The sequence below is a fragment of the Phyllostomus hastatus genome, unplaced genomic scaffold, assembly GCF_019186645.2.
Source record: "Phyllostomus hastatus isolate PE091 unplaced genomic scaffold, TTU_PhHast_1.1 phas_contig_137, whole genome shotgun sequence".
Classification (NCBI taxonomy): domain Eukaryota; kingdom Metazoa; phylum Chordata; class Mammalia; order Chiroptera; family Phyllostomidae; genus Phyllostomus; species Phyllostomus hastatus.
The window spans coordinates 8,334,286-8,352,858 of NW_025333583.1; the positions used below are offsets into that span (position 1 = coordinate 8,334,286).

General features: G+C 60.2%; 2 protein-coding genes across 2 annotated transcripts; both read left to right on the forward strand.

The window, feature by feature from the left end:
* The first annotated feature begins 954 nt into the window (after positions 1-954).
* CRYBA2 (crystallin beta A2) lies at positions 955-4,707 on the forward strand. The gene is made up of 5 exons (XM_045854252.1): positions 955-1,013; positions 1,234-1,398; positions 2,595-2,736; positions 3,863-4,005; positions 4,493-4,707. The coding sequence occupies exons 2-5, from the start codon at positions 1,238-1,240 to the stop codon at positions 4,638-4,640; spliced, it is 594 nt and encodes a 197-aa protein (XP_045710208.1). The 5' UTR covers positions 955-1,013; positions 1,234-1,237; the 3' UTR covers positions 4,641-4,707.
* Positions 4,708-9,181: 4,474 nt separating this feature from the next.
* FEV (FEV transcription factor, ETS family member) lies at positions 9,182-13,395 on the forward strand. Its single transcript, XM_045854239.1, has 3 exons — positions 9,182-9,305; positions 10,048-10,122; positions 12,207-13,395. The coding sequence occupies exons 1-3, from the start codon at positions 9,254-9,256 to the stop codon at positions 12,791-12,793; spliced, it is 714 nt and encodes a 237-aa protein (XP_045710195.1). The 5' UTR covers positions 9,182-9,253; the 3' UTR covers positions 12,794-13,395.
* The last annotated feature ends 5,178 nt before the right edge of the window (positions 13,396-18,573 follow it).

Consider the following 18,573-nt stretch of genomic DNA (forward strand, 5'->3'; position numbering starts at 1 on the left):
CCCAGGTTCTCATCTCAGCTGAGCCACCCCCCAGCGAGTCCACCTCCTCCACCACGATCCTCGGGACCTGTCTAAGCCGCAGCTTCTTCTTCCGTGAAACGCAGGGCAATAACAGCGCCTACCTCGTGGGTTCGGCCGGAGAATTAGCTGAGCTCACCCACAAAAGAGCTCCAAGCAGAGCCCCTGGCCTGAACTAGGCGGCTCGGTAATCAGCTGCTAGCTTTCAGGTGGACTTCGGGCGTGGGCCCCCAGCCCCTGAGCGCTGCCTGGCGGCCGGCAGCCTCGAGGTTAGGGTTGAATCGTTCTTCCCAACAACTAGAGAGCCACCTCCTGGGCTCGGGCTATCCCAGGTGCTTTGTAATCCTCTCCCTCCCTTGGGAGGTTCAACTCGCCAGCGCTCTGCGCCGCTTTGCGCCCCCTCCACTCCCCCAGCTCCAGGAAACCCCAGGAACGCAGCGCGGGGTCTGGGAACTCAAGTGCGGGAGGAAAGGGGCTGCGTTGGGCCGGCCCTCCGGGGAAGAGGGTACTGAGGGGTATGACGAAGCGTCTCGCTTGCGGGGTGCTCTAGCGACCTCGGAGCGAGGAGGTGGGGTTTGGACACTGGGAAGAACTGCCTGCCCAGAGTCCCCAAGGCGCGGCTTTAGCGGGGACCGCGGGGTAGAGGCTCTGGGTCAGGGAGGCCGCGTTCGGGCCCCCAGGTAGGGTGGCCTCGCCCGGCTCTGGCCCGCAGAAAAGAAAGAGCGGAGTCAGCCTTGGCTGCCGCGGGCGCGGGACGTGCGCCTCAGCACTTTCCATTGTGGTCGCCGGCGGCTGCGGGGGTGGGGGGAAGGCCCGGCTCCCCCGGGGACACCCGAGAGCTGACCGCAGCCTGCCCGCTGACTCAGCTCTCCCCACCCGGGCGGGCGAGGGTGCGGGGAGGGAGGCGAGGCCGGGTATAAAGCCCCGCACGTCCGGCCCGCGCGCAGCCTCTGCGTTTTCGTCTGGACCGCGCTCAACTACCCGGAGAAGACTAGGTGCGGGGGCAGGGCCTTCTCAGGGCGGGGGAGCGCGAGATGAGGGAGGGCCACTGGCCACCGAGGCCCAACCCAGCCCGGGTCCGGCCCCGGGTCCTTCACCCACAGCCCGGGTTGGGCGGGCCTGTGCCTGGGCCTGGGCCTGGGCCTGGGCCTGGGCGTGGGCGGGGGCAGGTGCTCGCCGGCAGCTGAGCACTGGGTCCTGTCCTTCTTGTCTCAGCGGCATGAGCAGCGCCCCCGCGCCGGGACCGGCGCCCGCCTGCCTCACCCTCTGGGACGAGGAGGACTTCCAGGGCCGCCGCTGCCGGCTGCTGAGCGACTGCGCCAACGTCTGCGAGCGCGGAGGCCTGCGCAGGGTGCGCTCCGTCAAGGTGGAAAACGGCGCGTAAGGCTCGCCCGGACCAGGCTGGGCTGGGCTGGGCTGGGCTGGGGGGTTCTGGGCTCCCCTAGCTCCAGACCTGGGGTCTCATCTCTCAGTTTCCTGGTCTCAGCCCTTCCTGATAGAGGCCTACCAACACAGGAGACCCTTTGGCCTCCCCCAAATCCCCGCCAACGCTACACAAATCGTAAGAAAGAGTGTATCCTTGTGTGGCTAAAAGGACCCAGGTGGAAAGCGACCCTTTGTGCGACGGGACAGGAGAGCTGTGGGACCAGCTTGAATCCTGAAGGGGTTCCCCGTGTAACGTCCTCTCCGAAGTTTTTCTCTGTAAAAGTTAGATGGCTCTGCGCTTCGTTAAAAAAAAAAAAAAAGTCAACTCTCTTTCGCTGGCCCCGCACTGGTCTCCTAGAGCCCCGGGGCCCCAGGAGAACTGTTATCACCACAGGTTGCTGCCACAGTTTGGCATGAGGCCGGGGGCGTTCCTACACCTACTTTTGCAGGCATCTAAATTCTTGGCAGAGAAGGGCTTGGTGGGGTGGTCTTCGTAGGACTGGAAATTCTGTCCAACCTGAGCTGGAAGCCTGGATGCTTCAAACCCTGGGCAGCAGCCTGTGTGGGGCCTTTAGCCTCTAGAGGGCTGGTTTTGGCGTGCAGTGGGTGTGTCAGGAAAGGAGCTGGGTAAAATGACAGCAAACTCACAATTGTTAACAACCACACCTAAAACAAAAACAAAAAGAAATCAAGCAAACAACTAGAGCAGGAACAGACCCACAGAAATGGACATCACATGGAGGGATAGCAACAGGGGAGTGGGAGGAGGAGCGAGGGGGGAAAAAGCACAGGGAATAAGTGGCATAGATGGTAGGTAGGAAATAGACAGGGGGAGGGCAAGGATAGTATGGGAAATGTGGAAGCCAAAGAACTTATGACACATGGACATGAACTAAAGCGGGGAATGTGGGTGGGGGAGGGTGTGCAGGGTGGAGGGGGATGGAGGGAGGTAATGGGACAGCTGTAATAGCATAATCAATAAAATATTTTTAAAAATAAATAAAAATTAAAAACAGCTAAAAAAGAAAGGATCTGGAGTTAGAGAAAAAGATTGGTTTCACAATATTTACAGTCACAGCAAGGAAGGGAGGGGAGGGGGAGGAGCAGTGCCACTGGGCAGATGCCTCCCAGCACCCCTTGTCTTTCCCCAGTTGGGTGGCCTATGAGTACCCTGATTTCCAGGGACAGCAGTTCATTCTGGAGAAGGGCGACTACCCTCGCTGGAGCGCCTGGAGCGGCAGCGGCGGGCACCACAGCGACCAGCTGCTCTCCTTCCGGCCAGTGCTCTGTGCGGTGAGCACAGCCCTGCCCCCCTCTTCTGGCCCCTAGCCCTGCTCCCACCATGGCTGCTCCGAGAGCCCATCCACTCACCTTATGGTGATGTGTAAGCACAACTCCTCGGTGGGCGGTGGTGGCGTTACTTCCCAGAACCAGAGGGCTCTCTCCATAAACTTGGATTGTAGGCCTCAGCCAGGCCCTGGAGATCAGCACCACGGACAGTGCCGAGGCCACGCTGGTCCAGAGCAGCATGGGGTTCCTTACATCTAGTTGTGGGCAACCATGAGACATCTAAAGAATGTAGGTGCCTCTGTCCATGTACAGCCCTGTGAGGTCTGGCTGGCTGCTCTTAGCCTCATACACGTGTGAAAATGAGACTCAGGGGGGCAAAGGGACTTGTCACATGTCCCTAGGGTCAGCATGAAGATGAGACTGGAACCCAGGCTTAGTAGGGCCAGTCTGTGCACGTGTGTGTGTGTGTCGTGGGGAAAGGGTAACAAATCAAATACACTAAAGGGGGGATCTCACTTCCTATTTGTTCTGACTTAGGAACTGTCCTGGGGGGGCCTGGGGCTGGGAGGTGGGGGGAAGAGAACAGGTACTGACTCAGCCAAGCTTCTCCACCCCAGCAGGCCAAGGAGCCTTCAGAGAGGAGGGGACCTAGACTATGGAAGCCCAGGCCCAACCAGCACTGACACCACGGCCTACCTGTTCTGACCCTGCCACCCAGCACCTCTTAGCTGTGAGAGGCTGCCCAGGGTTCTGGGCAGGGGATTGGTAGTTAATGAGGTCCTTAGGGAAACTGTCTTGGCTAATAGACCAAATTTCTCTTAAGACCTCTGATTTCCCTCATGAAAAAAAGGTCACTGTCACAAGATGCCTGGTAGCCCCGACCTGGAAGGGTTTTTGATTTCCCACCCCTCCAGTCTCACCATGTCAACTCAAAGCCACAGAAGGGACCTCAGAGATTGGGGATCTCTGCGCATCCCAGCTTCCCAGTTGCTAGGAAGCTAATGGAGCAAATGCTAGGAGTGTTTGTGGAGCCTAAGTGTCTGCATGATTTGTGATGGGCAGTGGGGGCTGAAAATGTGTCCATTAACACCTCTTTGGAGGGCTTGACCCCTACCTTTCTGTGCCTCAGAACCACAGTGACAGCCGGGTGATACTGTTTGAGGGGGAAAATTTCCAGGGCTGCAAGTTTGAACTCAGTGATGACTACCCATCCCTGCCCTCCATGGGTTGGGCCAGCAAGGATGTGGGCTCCCTCAAAGTCAGCTCTGGAGCGTGAGTCCGGGGACTGGAACAGGGGAGATGAGAAGAACAGAGGGGCGACGGGACCAGGGAGGCGGGCGAGAGAAGGTGACGGGCATGCTAAAAGACATAGTCAGAGAGGTGTTGGAGACTGGAGGACGGAGGGGAGTGAGGTGGTGAGGGGGCGGGAGACTCGGAGGCAAGGGGAAGGAAGGAAGATGGTGGAGACAGTCTGGAGGGAGGGGCAGGTTGTAGGAGAACAGGGAAACGATATGGGGACATTGGAAGGGATTGAAAACTTAGATGAGGGGGCAACGGAGGATGGGAAGGGGAGACCCGGTGAGGAAGGTGATAGGGAGATCGGGGCACTGCGAAGGGCAGGGAGAGATTTATGTAGGGAAAATGAGCAACGGTTTGGGGGCTGGGGGTTGGGAACTGAGAAAGGAGAACTACTAATGGGGGACATCGGTGGGCGTGGGGGCAGAGCCTACTTACCAGCCTTTTGCCCTCTCTGGTCTAGGTGGGTGGCCTACCAGTACCCAGGCTACCGGGGCTACCAGTACGTACTAGAGCGGGACCGGCACGGCGGGGAGTTCCGTACCTACAGCGAGTTTGGCACTCAGGCCCACACCGGGCAGCTGCAGTCCATTCGACGAGTCCAGCAATGATCCCCATGGCCCCCTACCTTCCCTAAGGACCCTCAATAAAGCCTCCTGAAGCTACCTGCCCCTCTCACCTCTTTGTTGGTGTCTTGCTTTGTGCATTTTATCCTCATCTTTCTGAGGTCCTTCCCTGCCAACCTGACCCTCTGTTCAGGCTCCAGGACCCTTGATTATGGAGCGCAGACTGGCTTAGGGTGTGTGTGGCTACACTGTGATGGGGCTGAGAGGAAGCTGCTGGTAAGAATGGTGGGATCCTGTTAACCACAACTAGTGCCACACTGCTCCTCCGTAAATGCCCACTGGCTTGGGCCAGGGTGCTATGGCCAAATGCCACCCTCTGGCTGGGGTGCACACAGCCCCACAGCAGAGCTCAAAGCTGAATTTCAGCCTGCACCTCCCCCACTGCCCCCACCGGACAGACACTGTCAGGCAGGGCGGGGCCTCCTTAACTCTGTGCAGGAGCTCTCTCGGGTTCCTCTCTAACCGTCTTCCTTGTCCCCATGGCTCCCGCTTCAGCTAGGGAAGCCTGCACCCTCCCCAGCCTCACAGAATCTCTGCCTGATAGAAGAGCAAGAGTGTGAGAGGAGAAATAGCGGGCAGTTCCACTGTCTACCAGGACCTTCTAAGGGGGAGGCTTCCTCTCTCTGAGCAGAGCCTCCAGACCCTTTGTCTGAATGATAATGACCTTGATCTCTCCCATGGTTTGAGCTCCAGCATTTACAAAGCATTTTCATACCCGTCCTCTCTACTGTTCCAAACAACCCGCTCTTTATCCTCTTTCTCCCTCCTCTTCGGAGAACCGGTGAGCTGGGGAGGCAACGCCTTAGCCACTGAGTACTGTGAGCCTGGGTCCTGGGGCAGGTGGCGGAAGCCCACAGACACAGTGGGACTGAGTGTGGCGGCAGCTAACAGAGCCCCCGTCACCAGTGTAGTTTCTTCCCAGCTTCCCCTTTCGCCCAGTCAATGCTACCCTCAGTCTCACACTGGCAGGGCCTCTGAGGCCCTGGGGACTCTTCTCATCCTGCCCCTCACGGAGCCTTGGGTTTCCAAGGCCCTAGTGGACCTATCAATGGGGAGGGGCAGCCCAGGTCACTGCCCCAGCCCAGAGGAGACAAGGCGATGCTGGAGAACAGTCAGGCCTGAACCTAGCAGCGCCCTTGGGCCTAACTGTGCAAAGTCAGGCATCGGCTTCCCTTAGAAGGAGCCCTGAACCAGAAGCGGGAACACCACAGGTCAGACCCCATCACATAGCACCCCTGAGCCTCCGTTCCCTCTCCTGGAAACTGGGGCTACTGATGCTTGCCTTGTCTGTGTCACAGAGTGTTGTGAAGATTCAACGAGAATCCCCTGAGGATGCTTGTGGTGTCACGAGAGAGCCCCGGGGCAGTCCGCTAGGGCCCTCCTGTCCCGGCAGCTCCCCACCGTGGGTTAGGTCTGGAAACCAAGGGACAGAGCTCAGGGTGGGGTCTAGAGCCCGTGGGCCCTATCTTAGTGGATGGTCCTAGCACAGTTCACGCTTCATCTGTGTCACCAAGGAAGAAACTGGAGCCCCTCTGAGAGGGAGAAGCCTCAGGGAGGTCAGCCACTTAATCGGTGACTTGGACAAGGGCTCCTGACCGGGAATCCAGGCTCAGTGGGGGCCGACCTGAGCTGTGGCTTACAGCCTGGGGCCTCAGCAAAGCTCCAAAGGTTCCTGGGGTTCCTGCCCGGTCACGGGCCCCTGTCTCCTTGGGGGATGGCAATAATAACAATAGCTAAACATACCGAGTCTTGTCCGAGCAGCCAGCATCCGTTACATAAGCCCTAAAATTCTGCATGTTAGCTCCTATAATCTCCACTTTACAAGCGAAGAGATTAAGGTAGAGAAGTTATGTGACTCTCCCAAAAGTCACAAAGTAGGAAATGGGGGGCCCAGAGTTGAACCCAGACACACTGGCCTCAGAGCCCAGCAGCCCATCTCCCCACTCCCTGTTTGCGGGGGGCAGACAATGGGCAAAGGGATGTCTGGCTGGGCTACCCTCCCCCGGGAGGGTCTGTGGCTGCCGGGAAGAGCCAGCAAGGCTTCAGGAACTGGCAGTGTGACCCTGAACAGGGCACTGCCTGTCCCTGGGTAACAGCGTCCTCAACTGTACGACCAGGGAGTTGAGGGAGCTAGTGTTTGTGACAACCTTTGTTGTGCCAGACCAGGGGTCTGACTCCGCTCCCCACACTGGCAACTAAGGGGTGGGGGGTGGGGCTGGCAGAGGCCAGGCTGGGCCTGAGTGTTTTTGCCTTTCCACTCCAGACAGGCTGATGGTTTGCCGAACCCTGCAGGACCTGCAGAACCCCGGCCTGGGACCTGCACTTTGGCTGCACTCAGCCAAAGACCAAAGGGGATGCAGAAGGGCAATTTCTCACTGGTGCAGCCAAGACCCAGTGCAGTTAGAGGACGGCTCTCGTCCTCCACCCCACCCATTCACGCTTGAGCATAAACTCTTCCTGGAGCTCACCCACCCTCTGGTACCCGAGTCCTCAGTGAGGTGAGGGCTCAGAGCCTGAGGTGTTGATCCTTCAGCTCAGAGCTGGGATGCCTGGATAGACCCCGCACTCTGAGAGCCTCTCCTTCCTGCCTCAGCCTTCAGCTGAGCGCCTTGGGTGGCTGAACCCTGGTGCCTCCCCTCTCTCCCAGGTCTGACCTCCTTCCTACTCCTTGGTTTCTGTCTTGGGAAGTGACAAGAAGGCATGAAGAAGAGGCACTGGCACCTCCGTCCCCCCCACAAGGCCTTCCCCTCTTGTGCAGCTGTGAGTCTGGTCTCCAAGGAGCACCCCAACCTCTCGTCTTTGCTTCCACCGGCTCCCACATGCACGTACTGAAGCCCCCATCCGTGGCCCTTTAGGATCTTCTGGGGCCTTGGGATCCCTCACTTCCTTCTCTTTTCTGCTTCCCATGCTCCAGCCCGGCTCCTCTGGACCTTTGCACCCTCCACCACAAAGACAAACACTCCAGCAGTCACAGCAAGAACCCAGAGAGTTAGACTTTCCAGCCACCCTCAATCAGGCACCCCAGGACCGGGGATTATGCAGAAAACCTGCCCACTGCACTCCACTGCACGTGCCCTGGAGTCCCAGGCCTCCTCACCTCCTGGGCTCAGGCAGTGGGAGAAAAAGACCTCAAGAGCACCAGCGGCCACGGGGAGCTGGCCTAGAGCTCCGTCTTCAGCCAGCATCCCCCCCTTAGTAGCCTCCCTAGAGTCAGGAAGCCCCACAGGCACTCAGAGACTCCAAGCCACCTGGGAATCGCACCAGCTTTGCTAATACACAATTGGCATCTTCGTCCATTTTTGGAGTGGACTTCAGCCCCCACTCCCCCCAGGTTGGGGCCCTGCTATGGTACACAACCCTCTGTGGACCATAATCCACTGTGAAACCCAGTGGATTTCAGCCCCTCTGTCCCCATAAGAGCAAGGTGCCAATTCCCACCTGATTCAGGGACGCCCGGGCCACAGTAGTTGTGCGGTGGACGGTGGGCTGGGAAGACAGGGAAGGGAGGGCCGGGAGAGCAGCCGTGGTGGTGGAAGTGGAAGGGGGGTCCTGAGCTCACTTTATGCCACAAATTAGTGGGTGGGGGGTGATGGACGCGGAAAGGAGAAGGCAGGTGAGAAAAAGGAGGGAGGAGGAGAGGGGAGGCGGGAGGGGAGCTGGGCGTAGGAGAGACTAAATCGGAAAAGGCAAGACGGAGAAAGGGGGAGGCAGGGCAACCCACTTGAAGTTGTGGGGGAGGCGCCCCGGCGCTGGCCGGGAGGCCTGGGGACCCTGGACAGGCTGGGACCGGGTGAAAGCCAGAGGCGGACAGGAAAGGAGATCAGGTCTCCAGGGAAGAGCAGAGAGTGGGAGACCAGGGGGAGGGAGAAGGCCCCGGAGGGGGGTTGCGCAGATAAAGGGAGCCACCGCTGCCCGGCCCGGGAGCGCAGCGACAGGAGAGAGGGAGGGAAGCGGAAATTTAAAAGTGAAGATGCAGATAACGCAGCCTGGAGACGGGAACCCGGGTGGGGTGGGGGTGGGGGGAAAGGGAGGGGAGGAGAGTGGAGCGGTGAGGTGGGTGGGAATGGTGGGGAAGAAGGCTTTGGGAGTCCGAGGTGGGGCCGGGCACTCCGCCCCATCGATGTTTGCCCAGAGTCAGGGAGGCGGAAAAGAAAAGCGCTCCTGACCCCTGTCAGAGCGCGAGGCCCAGGCCCATCCCCCGCGCGTCTCCCGGCTGCGGGGCGCGGGGGGCTGCCGGGTGCGCTTGGCTGCTGCGCGGCGTGTTGGAGACTTTATTGCGATGGGGCGATAAGGGGGGCGGGGGCGGGGTCCCGGGGGCCGAGGCGACAGCGCTTTAATTAAAACGGAAATTGCGGCCCCTGCCCGCGCGGGGGGCCGGAGGGTTCCAAGCTGCCTGGTGGCTCGGAGCGTCGTTCCAGGACCCCCGCCACCCCCGGCCAGCCCCCTCCCGCCAGGCCCTGCTGGACCTGGCGCTGTCTTCATCTCCCATTACCCACGGTCGCCTCGGGCGGGGATCGGTACCCCGGAGCGCAAAGCCTGACGCGTCCCCCCTTTCTCATCCCCCACCCCCACCGCCCACCGCCCAGCCTCTGGCGGCGATGAGACAGAGCGGCACCTCCCAGCCCCTGCTGATCAACATGTACCTGCCAGGTACCAGGGACCAGCCGCGGGCTGGAGGCACCGGGACCCGGGGCTGGAAGTCTGGTCTGGGGCGCGGGAAAGGGATGGCTGGGGTCCAAGGGAAGGGGCGCGGTCCCGAGACTCGGACTGCTGGAAGGATGGAGCAATCTGGGGCGTTGGAGGACGTTAAAAAGCAGATGGAGAGCTCCGGGGCTTTCGTATGAGGTCTAGAAGCCTCGAGGTGAGCAGATTCGGAGACCAGCAGGCCGAGAGCGCCAGCTCAGGGGCCGAAAAGCCTAGAGGGGAAACAGGGGTCCTCGGTGTGGCGGGGGACTCGGTGCGCCTGCAGGGTTGGGAGGCCGCGGCCGGCCGGGCGTCGCCCCTGCGCCCTCGTGGCCCCTCACCTCGGCGGTCCGAGCGTTCCCACAGGCACAGCCTTCCAGGCGCCGCCCTCTCCTCTCCTCTCCGATGGTCTCCGTGCGCTTCGGCTCAGCTGGCGCAGTCCCGGCTCGGCTTTATAAAGCTCACGCCGGCCCGTTCGGAAAGCGGATTTCCTTTTTCCTGGACGCGTTTCCTGACTTGGGCGTTATGGAGGGGCTCCGTGCGGCGCGCGCCGGGGCCAGGCTCCGGGAGGAGGAGCCCGGCAGCTCGGGCCCCCAGCCTCACGCCGGGAACCAAGGCACCCCTTCTCGAGCCTTGGCCCCGGGGCCCTTTGGGTCAGGCCTACAGCCTCCGCCTGCGTCCGCCTGACTGTTATCTTCTGCTGCCCCAGATCCGGTCGGAGACGGTCTCTTCAAAGAAGGGAAGAGCCCGGGGTGGGGGCCGCTGAGCCCAGCGGTACAGAAAGGTGAGCCGGCTGGGAGACCCGGTGGGTGGGGGCAGGACGGTGGACGGAGCCCGGGCGTGCACCCAAGAAGGGCAGGCGCTACCACTGCCAGGACAGAGGATGGAAGTGGTGTGCATGTACTGCAAGCCTCTGGGGAGCGGAGGGTCGGGGCATAGTTGTGGGGAGGATTGCGGGGGGGGGGGGCATTCATTTGGCCTTGAGCTTCTGCATCTTCCAAGTTGCAGCGCTGGACTTGCAGGCCAGGGCAAAGGGAGAGAGTCCTGGCCTTCACTCACCCTTTTGGGAATAGGGCTGAAGCGACCAGCCTCCTTTGCCTGCTAGCAACAGGAGTGCAAGCTCTTATCGCACCCGGCCTCCGCCCCTGCACTGCTGGTCAGTGGGACCCGAGGATCTACTCCCTGGCTGGAGCACCACTAGCAGGGATGGGAGGGGGCAGCCAGCACCTGCCTGTCTCACACAACAGCAGCGGCCAGGTTTCCCACCCTTCCTCCCCCCACCCAGCCTGCCAAGTGCCCTGGGTCACTGCAGCTGATTCCTAGGTTCGAAGCCAGCTCTCTGCAGGTAGCTAAATTACTCTCTGCTTTGCCTTGTTGATGCTGGGGACTTACTGGCCTTCCGAGCAAAGCCCCCCACCATGGCCCCCCACCCAGTCGGTTCCCTAAATCTCACAGTTACAGTATGCATAAAAATGAGGTTGGCAACAGCTCTATTCAAAAGGGAACACGACTCCCAAGAGGAATGCCTTTCCAAGCCTCTGAAGTCGCTCTGCATTGGTACCAGCTGCACATGTTTACCCACACTGCCCTTTGTGGCTGGCCCTAAAACTCAGCGCCCCCTCCCTGGGGCCAGGCAGCTCCTCCCTGGGCTCCTGAGAGGAACTGGGGTGGAAATCATGGAGGGCAGCGTCTGGGCTCTGAGCAAGTCATTGAAGAAGGAAGAGAGGTCCCCCTGGCTCGATTGGAAGCAATAATCAGACAACGTTGAGGAAAAATGTATTTTATTCTGAAAGGTGGGTGGTGGTGGTGGTGATGGTATCGAGATTTTTCTCGGCTGGTCTGGTGGAGACCCCAAGACGAGGCAGTGGGGGTTCCGGGGCATCTCCCTCTCTCCGCACAGGAGCACCTGGGGAAAACCGCCCCGCTGCTTCCGACAACCCCAGATGCTGGGGGGGGGAGGGGGCGGAGGAGCCCAGGGACAGACAGAAGGCGGGGTGGGGGGAGGCGGGCAGGGAGCTGCGCACAGAGGCCTCCGGGTCCCAGTCCCTCTCCTCTGAGCTGCACACCCCCCAGGGAAGCACGACAACCGTGTGATCCCCGGAATCCCGCCTGTTCCGAAAGTAGAAACCCAACCTGTTCAGTGCCAGCGCAGCATCCTGCGCACATCCTGGCTGTGGCGAAGGTGGAGAGCCTTCCCATGATGCCCCTCCTCTCGCGCGCAGGGGACCCCCTGTCCCCATGCCTGTCTGCTGTGGTGCGGCGTGGGAGCCAGCCGTCCTCGCTCCCGCACCTCTGGTGGGCCGTGCCACACTGCTTGCCTCCAGGGGCCGGGGCCGGGCCTTGTCCAGTGGCCTGGGTGGTCCTGCCGCACACCCGCCCCCTCTCCCCGGATCTCTGGGTGCAGGCCAGCTGGGATCTGGCAGCCTAGACACCGGCCTGGCTGCCGCTGGGGCTGTGCAGGCTCTGGCCTGAGTTAGGGCTCCAGACCCAGGTGGCCACAGGGGCTGACTTCCTGTCCTCGCTCACCTCAGGGCGCTCAGTGTCTGCCTGCGCCCGCTGCCTCCATGCAAGGAGGTAATGCTTCACCCTCTGCTCCCAGTTCTCACAAAGCCATGCACCCGCTGGGCTGTGTCCTCCTAAGTGGGAGGCGCGTTTTCATTGAGAAGAAGCGCGGTAATGGCTAGGATAGCTTTGCTGATCAGCCCCTCCCCGGCCAGCCCCTTCGGCTGCGCCCAGCTGCAAGCTGCACGTGTCCTTTTCCTCCCGGACACTGGTATCCTGGAGCCGGGCCGGTCTCCCACCTCAGCCCTTTCCCCCCCTTCAGCCTCCCCCTCCCACGCGTGGCTGACTGCTCCCCCTTCCCCACAGGCAGTGGGCAGATCCAGCTGTGGCAGTTCCTGCTGGAGCTGCTGGCGGACCGCGCCAACGCCGGCTGCATCGCGTGGGAAGGTGGCCACGGCGAGTTCAAGCTCACGGACCCAGACGAGGTGGCGCGGCGCTGGGGCGAGCGCAAGAGCAAGCCCAACATGAACTACGACAAGCTGAGCCGCGCGCTGCGCTACTACTACGACAAGAACATCATGAGCAAGGTGCACGGCAAACGCTACGCCTACCGCTTCGACTTCCAGGGCCTGGCGCAGGCCTGCCAGCCGCCGCCGACCCACGCGCAGGCCGCCGCCGCCGCGGCCGCTGCCGCCGCCGCCGCCCAGGACGGCGCGCTCTACAAGCTGCCGGCCGGCCTCGCCCCGCTGCCCTTCCCCGGGCTCTCCAAACTCAACCTCATGGCCGCCTCCGCCGGCGTCGCGCCCGCCGGCTTCTCCTACTGGCCGGGCCCGGGCCCTGCCGCCACCGCCGCCGCCACCGCCGCGCTCTACCCTAGCCCGGGCTTGCAACCCCCGCCCGGGCCCTTCGGCGCCGTAGCCGCCGCCTCGCACTTGGGGGGCCATTACCACTAGACGCGCGGCCGGGTGCGCGCGGCCTCTCCCAGCCGCCCAGAGCCTCGCCAGGCCCCGTCCACGTCCCGAGGAGGAGTCCCCGGCGCCTCCCCGACGTTCCTCCGACCTCGGGTTTGACTGCATCCTACGCCGCGCCCAGCCCCGGGGGAAGGAACCCGAAGCCCTCTCGGTTTTCCTTTAACACCGGACGTCCCCGGCTCCCCCCACCCCCAACCTCTGGGGGTGGGGGGAGGTGCCCGGGGCCCCTCACTCCCTCTCGCCTCCGACCTCTTCCAGACGCCAGGTCACTGCAGGGAGGCTCGCGGGCCTCCCTGGCCCTGGCGCATCTCCCCCCGACCTGCGCTGGGGCCTGGCTCCTGGAAGCCCCTGCCATTGCGACCCCTCTCTTCCGAATCCCGAATCTTTTCTCACTTTGTCTCTTCCCCACGGGGCTTCCCCATCCCATTGGGGGGGGTGGACGCCTCTCGCAGTTCAGCCTCTTCTCCTGGGCACCGGAGCAGGCTTGGGAAGGGCCGCCGACGGGGCCTCCGGGCCCTCTGCGTCCCGCCCGGCCTCTCTCGCCGACGCCCGGTGTGTCCCCTTCCCTTCCTGACCCATTAAAGCTCCCGAGTTGCCCGCTGCCTCCTCTCTCAGTTCTTTGCTGCACCTGCACCTTGCCCTCTTTCGGGGAGGAGAGAAGTGAGACGGATGCCCCGCTCAGGCCCGAGCGGGAAGGCCCGACAGGGAACAGCTGGAGGGAAAGAGGGCCAGGCAGGCGGGGTGCTGGCTGCGGCAGGCGAGGCGGAGCCCGCGGGGGCGGGCCCAGCCGGGAGGGAGACGCCCGCCCTGCTGCAGCCCACCCCCCACCCCAAACACACGCGCGCGCCCTTCGGTGGGCTCCAGTCTGCCTCCCCCAGCCCTCCACCCGCCCCTTCGCCCCACTGTATCCCAGCTCCGTCCCAACACGTTTGGGCACCCCACCCGTCCTCATCCCGACCGACCTCCCACCTCCCCTTTCCATCACGTCTCATCTCCACACAATCCCGACCTTTCCTCGCCACTCCCATTTCAGCCTCTTCTAACCCTCGCCGACCCTGTCTCTCTCGCCCGCACTCCCAAACCGCCCCCTGCCCACGTATTTCCATCGCAATCTCTGGGTCTACCTGCTCCTTTTTAAAAGGAGGGACACCCCCCGACCCCCCCCCCCCCCCGCCAAGGCTGCCACTCCCAGCCTTGCTGCACGCGGCACCCGCCTTCTCGTGAGTGGGGCGCGCCCTCTGCTGGTCAGAGGAGGGGAAGCCCAGGTCAGGTTTTCAGCTAAGCCCGGGAAGGCTTTGCACCTGGCGTGTTGGAACCTCAGGTGTCTCCCCTAGTGGAGGGCCAGAGGACCGGGCGCTTCCAGACTAGCTTTGGCCTTCCGAGAGGAAAGAGAAAAGAGGGAACCCCTGCCCTGTATCCCAGGTCCGGCCTTAGGAAGTCTGGGAAGCGGACCAAATGGGTCATTTTTGTGGCTGGACCCTTTCCCTCACCACCTAGAGACCCCTCTCAATGTTGCACCCAAGAGGGCCATGGGTCTTATGCTCTCTTTGTGCCTTCTGCAAATCCCTGTGCCTGTTGGCAGGAAAACTGCCCTAACCGCGTTCCCAGAGACGGGAACAACACCAGGGAAGGCACCCAAAGTGACAGCTGGGATCCCCAGCTGCACAACTAGGCAACCCCTTTGCTCCCCCTTCCCCTTGGTCCTGCAGTTTCTTTCCCAGGGGCACGTCTCTTCTTGGACCAAAGGCCCCCGCTGGTCGGTGGGAGAATGCCTGGGCCCCCACAGGGCAGTCGAGGAGATTCTCCTGTGCCCTGTGGGACAGAAGGAGAAGTGCAGGCGGAAGGCTGGGCAGTCTGTGCTGCCTGAGCCCGAATGCGGCTTCCCAGAGCGCTGATGAACTCGCCAGCCAGTCCTCCTCAGGAAAGAGTCTTGATTTCTTTTCATTTCATTTTCACTTTACTCTTCCGGTTTCCCAAAGAACAGATACTCAGCCTAGAAAATGTGGGAAATGCACACATAAGGCTTCCATTAAATATCAGTTGGATGAAGAATGTAATGAAGCATGGGAAAAAGTCACCGATGGTCCCCTTACACAGAAGCTGCTATTCATAACACTTTTGTCATCACCTCTTGCTTTTTCTCTGTGCCTTTTAGAATTTAATGGCATCCTGCTCTAGGCGCCCAACATCTGGTGTCACCATGTTCCATGTCACTGTGCCCTATAGACCTCATGGGGTGGGAGGGTGGGCCCACATATTCCAGGGAGCAGAGGAGCTGGGGGACAGTCCTTGGCGACTAGGAGAGAGAGGCAAAGGGCCTCTTCGCAGGGGGCGGAAAGCTGGGAGGGAGAAGGAATGCACTAAGGATACAGAGCCATGTTCCAGCAAGAATTCTGCTAAGAATTATGGGTTGAGTGTAACAGGGTGGACTTTCCCCGGGCAGGAGTGTGAGGCCCCGCCCTCAGGTCTCTAAAAGAAGCGACAGGAGGCTGGCGTGTGAGGCATGGCGAGGCCGGGGCGTGGTGGAACCTGGGTGTGGATTTGTGGGGTCTCAGCCAGCACAAGGAACGGGAGCCTGCAGGGTGAAAAATCGCTGTGATCTGAGGATGCACTGTTGGAGCGACGGCATCCAGGATAAAGGAAACGCCCTCACTCTTAAGGACGGTGCCCCCGCATGTTTCACATGACGTCAGACAATGCTTCCAGGAGAAGACCAAATGGGGAACACACAGAGTCGAGGAAGCAGGAAGTGGAGAGGAAGGATGCTGGGGAAGCAACAGCGGGAGCTGTAGTCTGGAAAACCAAAGAGGGGAGAGGGGCACGGAGCTGTCCTCGGTTATCCAGAGAGCTGTCCTGTGGCAGAGAACCGGGACGCGTGTGACCAAAAGCAGTGTGACCGGGGCGCGTGGCAGGAAGCTGCAGTAAGACAGGCACGTGGAATGGACCTAAGGAAGAACCTCCTTCCGTGGAGCGTGTCAGGTGAGGAATGCTCCGCCACCAGAGTGCTCAGCAGACCCTTCCTGGGGGGTGCAGGGGGAGGTGGACTGGGTGACCTCTCCAACCGTGAGACTCTTGCAGGCCTGCAAGTGCGTGAGTAAAGGAGACATTTCAGGCGTCAGTGGGCAGCTGGGAGAGGGATTGTTAGCTTAGGGGGTCTTCTTACCTATGAAATCACTCCCTGCCCTTCCTTAAGTCTCACCCTGCCCCTCTGTTCTTTCCCACCCACCCAGCCAGTTTGGGAAGCTAAGAAATAGGACTGGGAACCGGAAGAACCCGAGTTCCAGTCCCAGCTTGGCCACTAACTCGCTCTGTGACCTTCAGACAGACACATCTCTGGTTTTCCATCCACCGTGGCCTTGGGATGACCACGTTCCGCCCAGGCCCTGAAGAGCCCGCCCTGTGACCACACCCAGCTTCCTGATGTTCTGGGCCAGTCCTCGCTGACCCTTCACTCCTTGGTCCCTGGCCCTTCCAGGCATTGATTCCGCCGTCCTTTCCCTCTCCCAATCCAGGGTCCAGTGCCTCTTGCACTCCCCGAAGTTCCCAGACCTGGCCCTATCTCTTCATTCATGTTCTTGGTAGAAATACGCCGCCCCTGCCAAATGCTGTCCCTACAGAATTTACAAACCACTTTCACATCCATTGTTTTATTAATTCATTGTTTTACTAATCTTCTCCAAGTTTAGGGAGGAGACAGGAGAGGGACTGCTTTATCTACTTGCAGGATAAGTAGACCAAGGCCCAATATTCTGAGACTTCCTGGGGCTCGTTCTAAGACCCCGGGGGTTCTTCTAGTCCCTCCCCAGGCCTGGTGCCGGCGCTCTGAGTGATTTCTCCGCAGTCCTGCGCGGCCTTCGAGAACCTCGCTGTCGGGTCAAACCCCTCCACCCGCAGGACCGCACAGACCCCTGTCTCCTCCAGGGATGCGTGCTCTGTGCGACCAAGCTCCACTTGCCTTCTCGTGCAGATGGAATCAAAAGCCCAACTAGCACACGGGGTGCGGACATCCATGACCACACGGCCGGAGACCCGCACAGTCACAGAGCAATGATGCCCCCTAGGGCGCCGAGGCTGGCACAGCACATCCGCCGGCGTGAGCTCACGTGACCGCAGACGGACATCGGAATGGCTGCTGCGATGCGCTTTGCTCAGGGCCTTCTGCTTCTCTGGCCTTTCTCTCTCCTTCACTGTGTCTTTGAAATGCACTTAACTTCCGTTTACTTCCCAGCCTGTTTATAATTCATGCCAAGCAGAACTGCTGATGGTAACAAAGAGCTCTACCGCTGATTGAACTCCTGACTCCGGGCCAGGCCCCCTGCCTGTGGGGGTGCTGTCCGTGTGCGCCTCCTCTACCCCGCCACAGCTGTGCCTCCCTTTTCGGATGAGGAAACTGAGGCTTGGAGAAGGGACTGGCCCCGCCTGTCACCTCAGAGCCCACGTCCTCACCATCACACCAGGTCCCTTCCTGCTGGGCCTTCCTGGAGCACTTTTTCCTCGTGTAATTTGGCCTGTTGCCTGGTTGTTGTAGGTGTACTTTGTCTAACTGCCCAATCATGCCGAAATGGTTGATTATGATGGATGAGGTGATGGCTTGTTTTATATTATTTGGGTCTTATTAAGTGCAAGAAGTATGGTGTTATTGCTAATATTCTTTTTGTTTAATCCAAATAATCATGGGATATGAGCATCACTATCATCCACACTTTGTAGGAGGAAACTAAGCGCTCAAATCATAGGGCCCGCAACTGACAAAGAACAAAGCAGAGACTGTTTCATTGCCCCAGTGTCTTTTGCAAGCCTTCACTTTTCTTTTCTTTTTTTAATTTTCTGAGAGAAGGGAAGGGAGGGAGAAAGAGAGGGAGAGAAACATCAATGTGTGGATGCCTCTCATGTGCCCCCTACTGGAGACCTGGCCCTCAGCCCAGGCATGTGCCCTGACTGGGAATCGAACTGGCGCGCCTTTGGTTCTCAGGCTGGCGCTCAGTCCACTGAGCCACACCAGCCAGGGCAAGCCTTCACTTTTCTAATTGTGTTCCTCCAAGCTTAGAGTAGACCGCTGTACTCTGGGGTGGGGCTGGGGGTCTGAATGCACCTTGGCTTTGGTGGCAATCCCTACCTAGTTTGGTCAGTGGAGTTTCTCCCTGACTCTCCTCTGTCCTGGGATGGCAGGTCTCATGCCTAGAGAACAGTGGCCTGTGTTCCACTGACTGCGACTGTTTCTGACAGCTCTCTCTCTCTAGATCCTGTGTGCTATTTCCTTCTTCTCCTTCTTTGGAAACAAAAGACAACATAGCAAGGGCGCTGGGGCTGGACTTCCTGGGTGTAAGTGCTAGCGCGTCACTTATGAGCTATGTGATCTCAAGTTACTTATTTGTGCCACAATTATCCCACCTGTAAAATGAAAATGATAATAGCAGAACCTACCTCATGGGGTTGAAAACTTAAATGATTACATAAGGGCTTTGATTTTCTATTTTCAGACAAACATCCGAAACCCCAAACAAAGAAAGCACCTGTCTCTTCTCCACGAGTCCCAGTGAGACGTTCACCACGTACCCTGGGAAGGAACCTGAGTGGCTACACCTGCGTTCCCTAGCCAATCCAGACCTTGTCCTGAGCTCACCTGCTGAGCTTCACCAAGAACCAGCCCTAACCACCATGGCATGGGTCAGCACCCTATCCTCAGGATACCCTGCGTTTATTGATGGAGCAATGAGAGAATGCACTGAGTTTAGAATGATGGGATTTCAGCTAGTTACTGG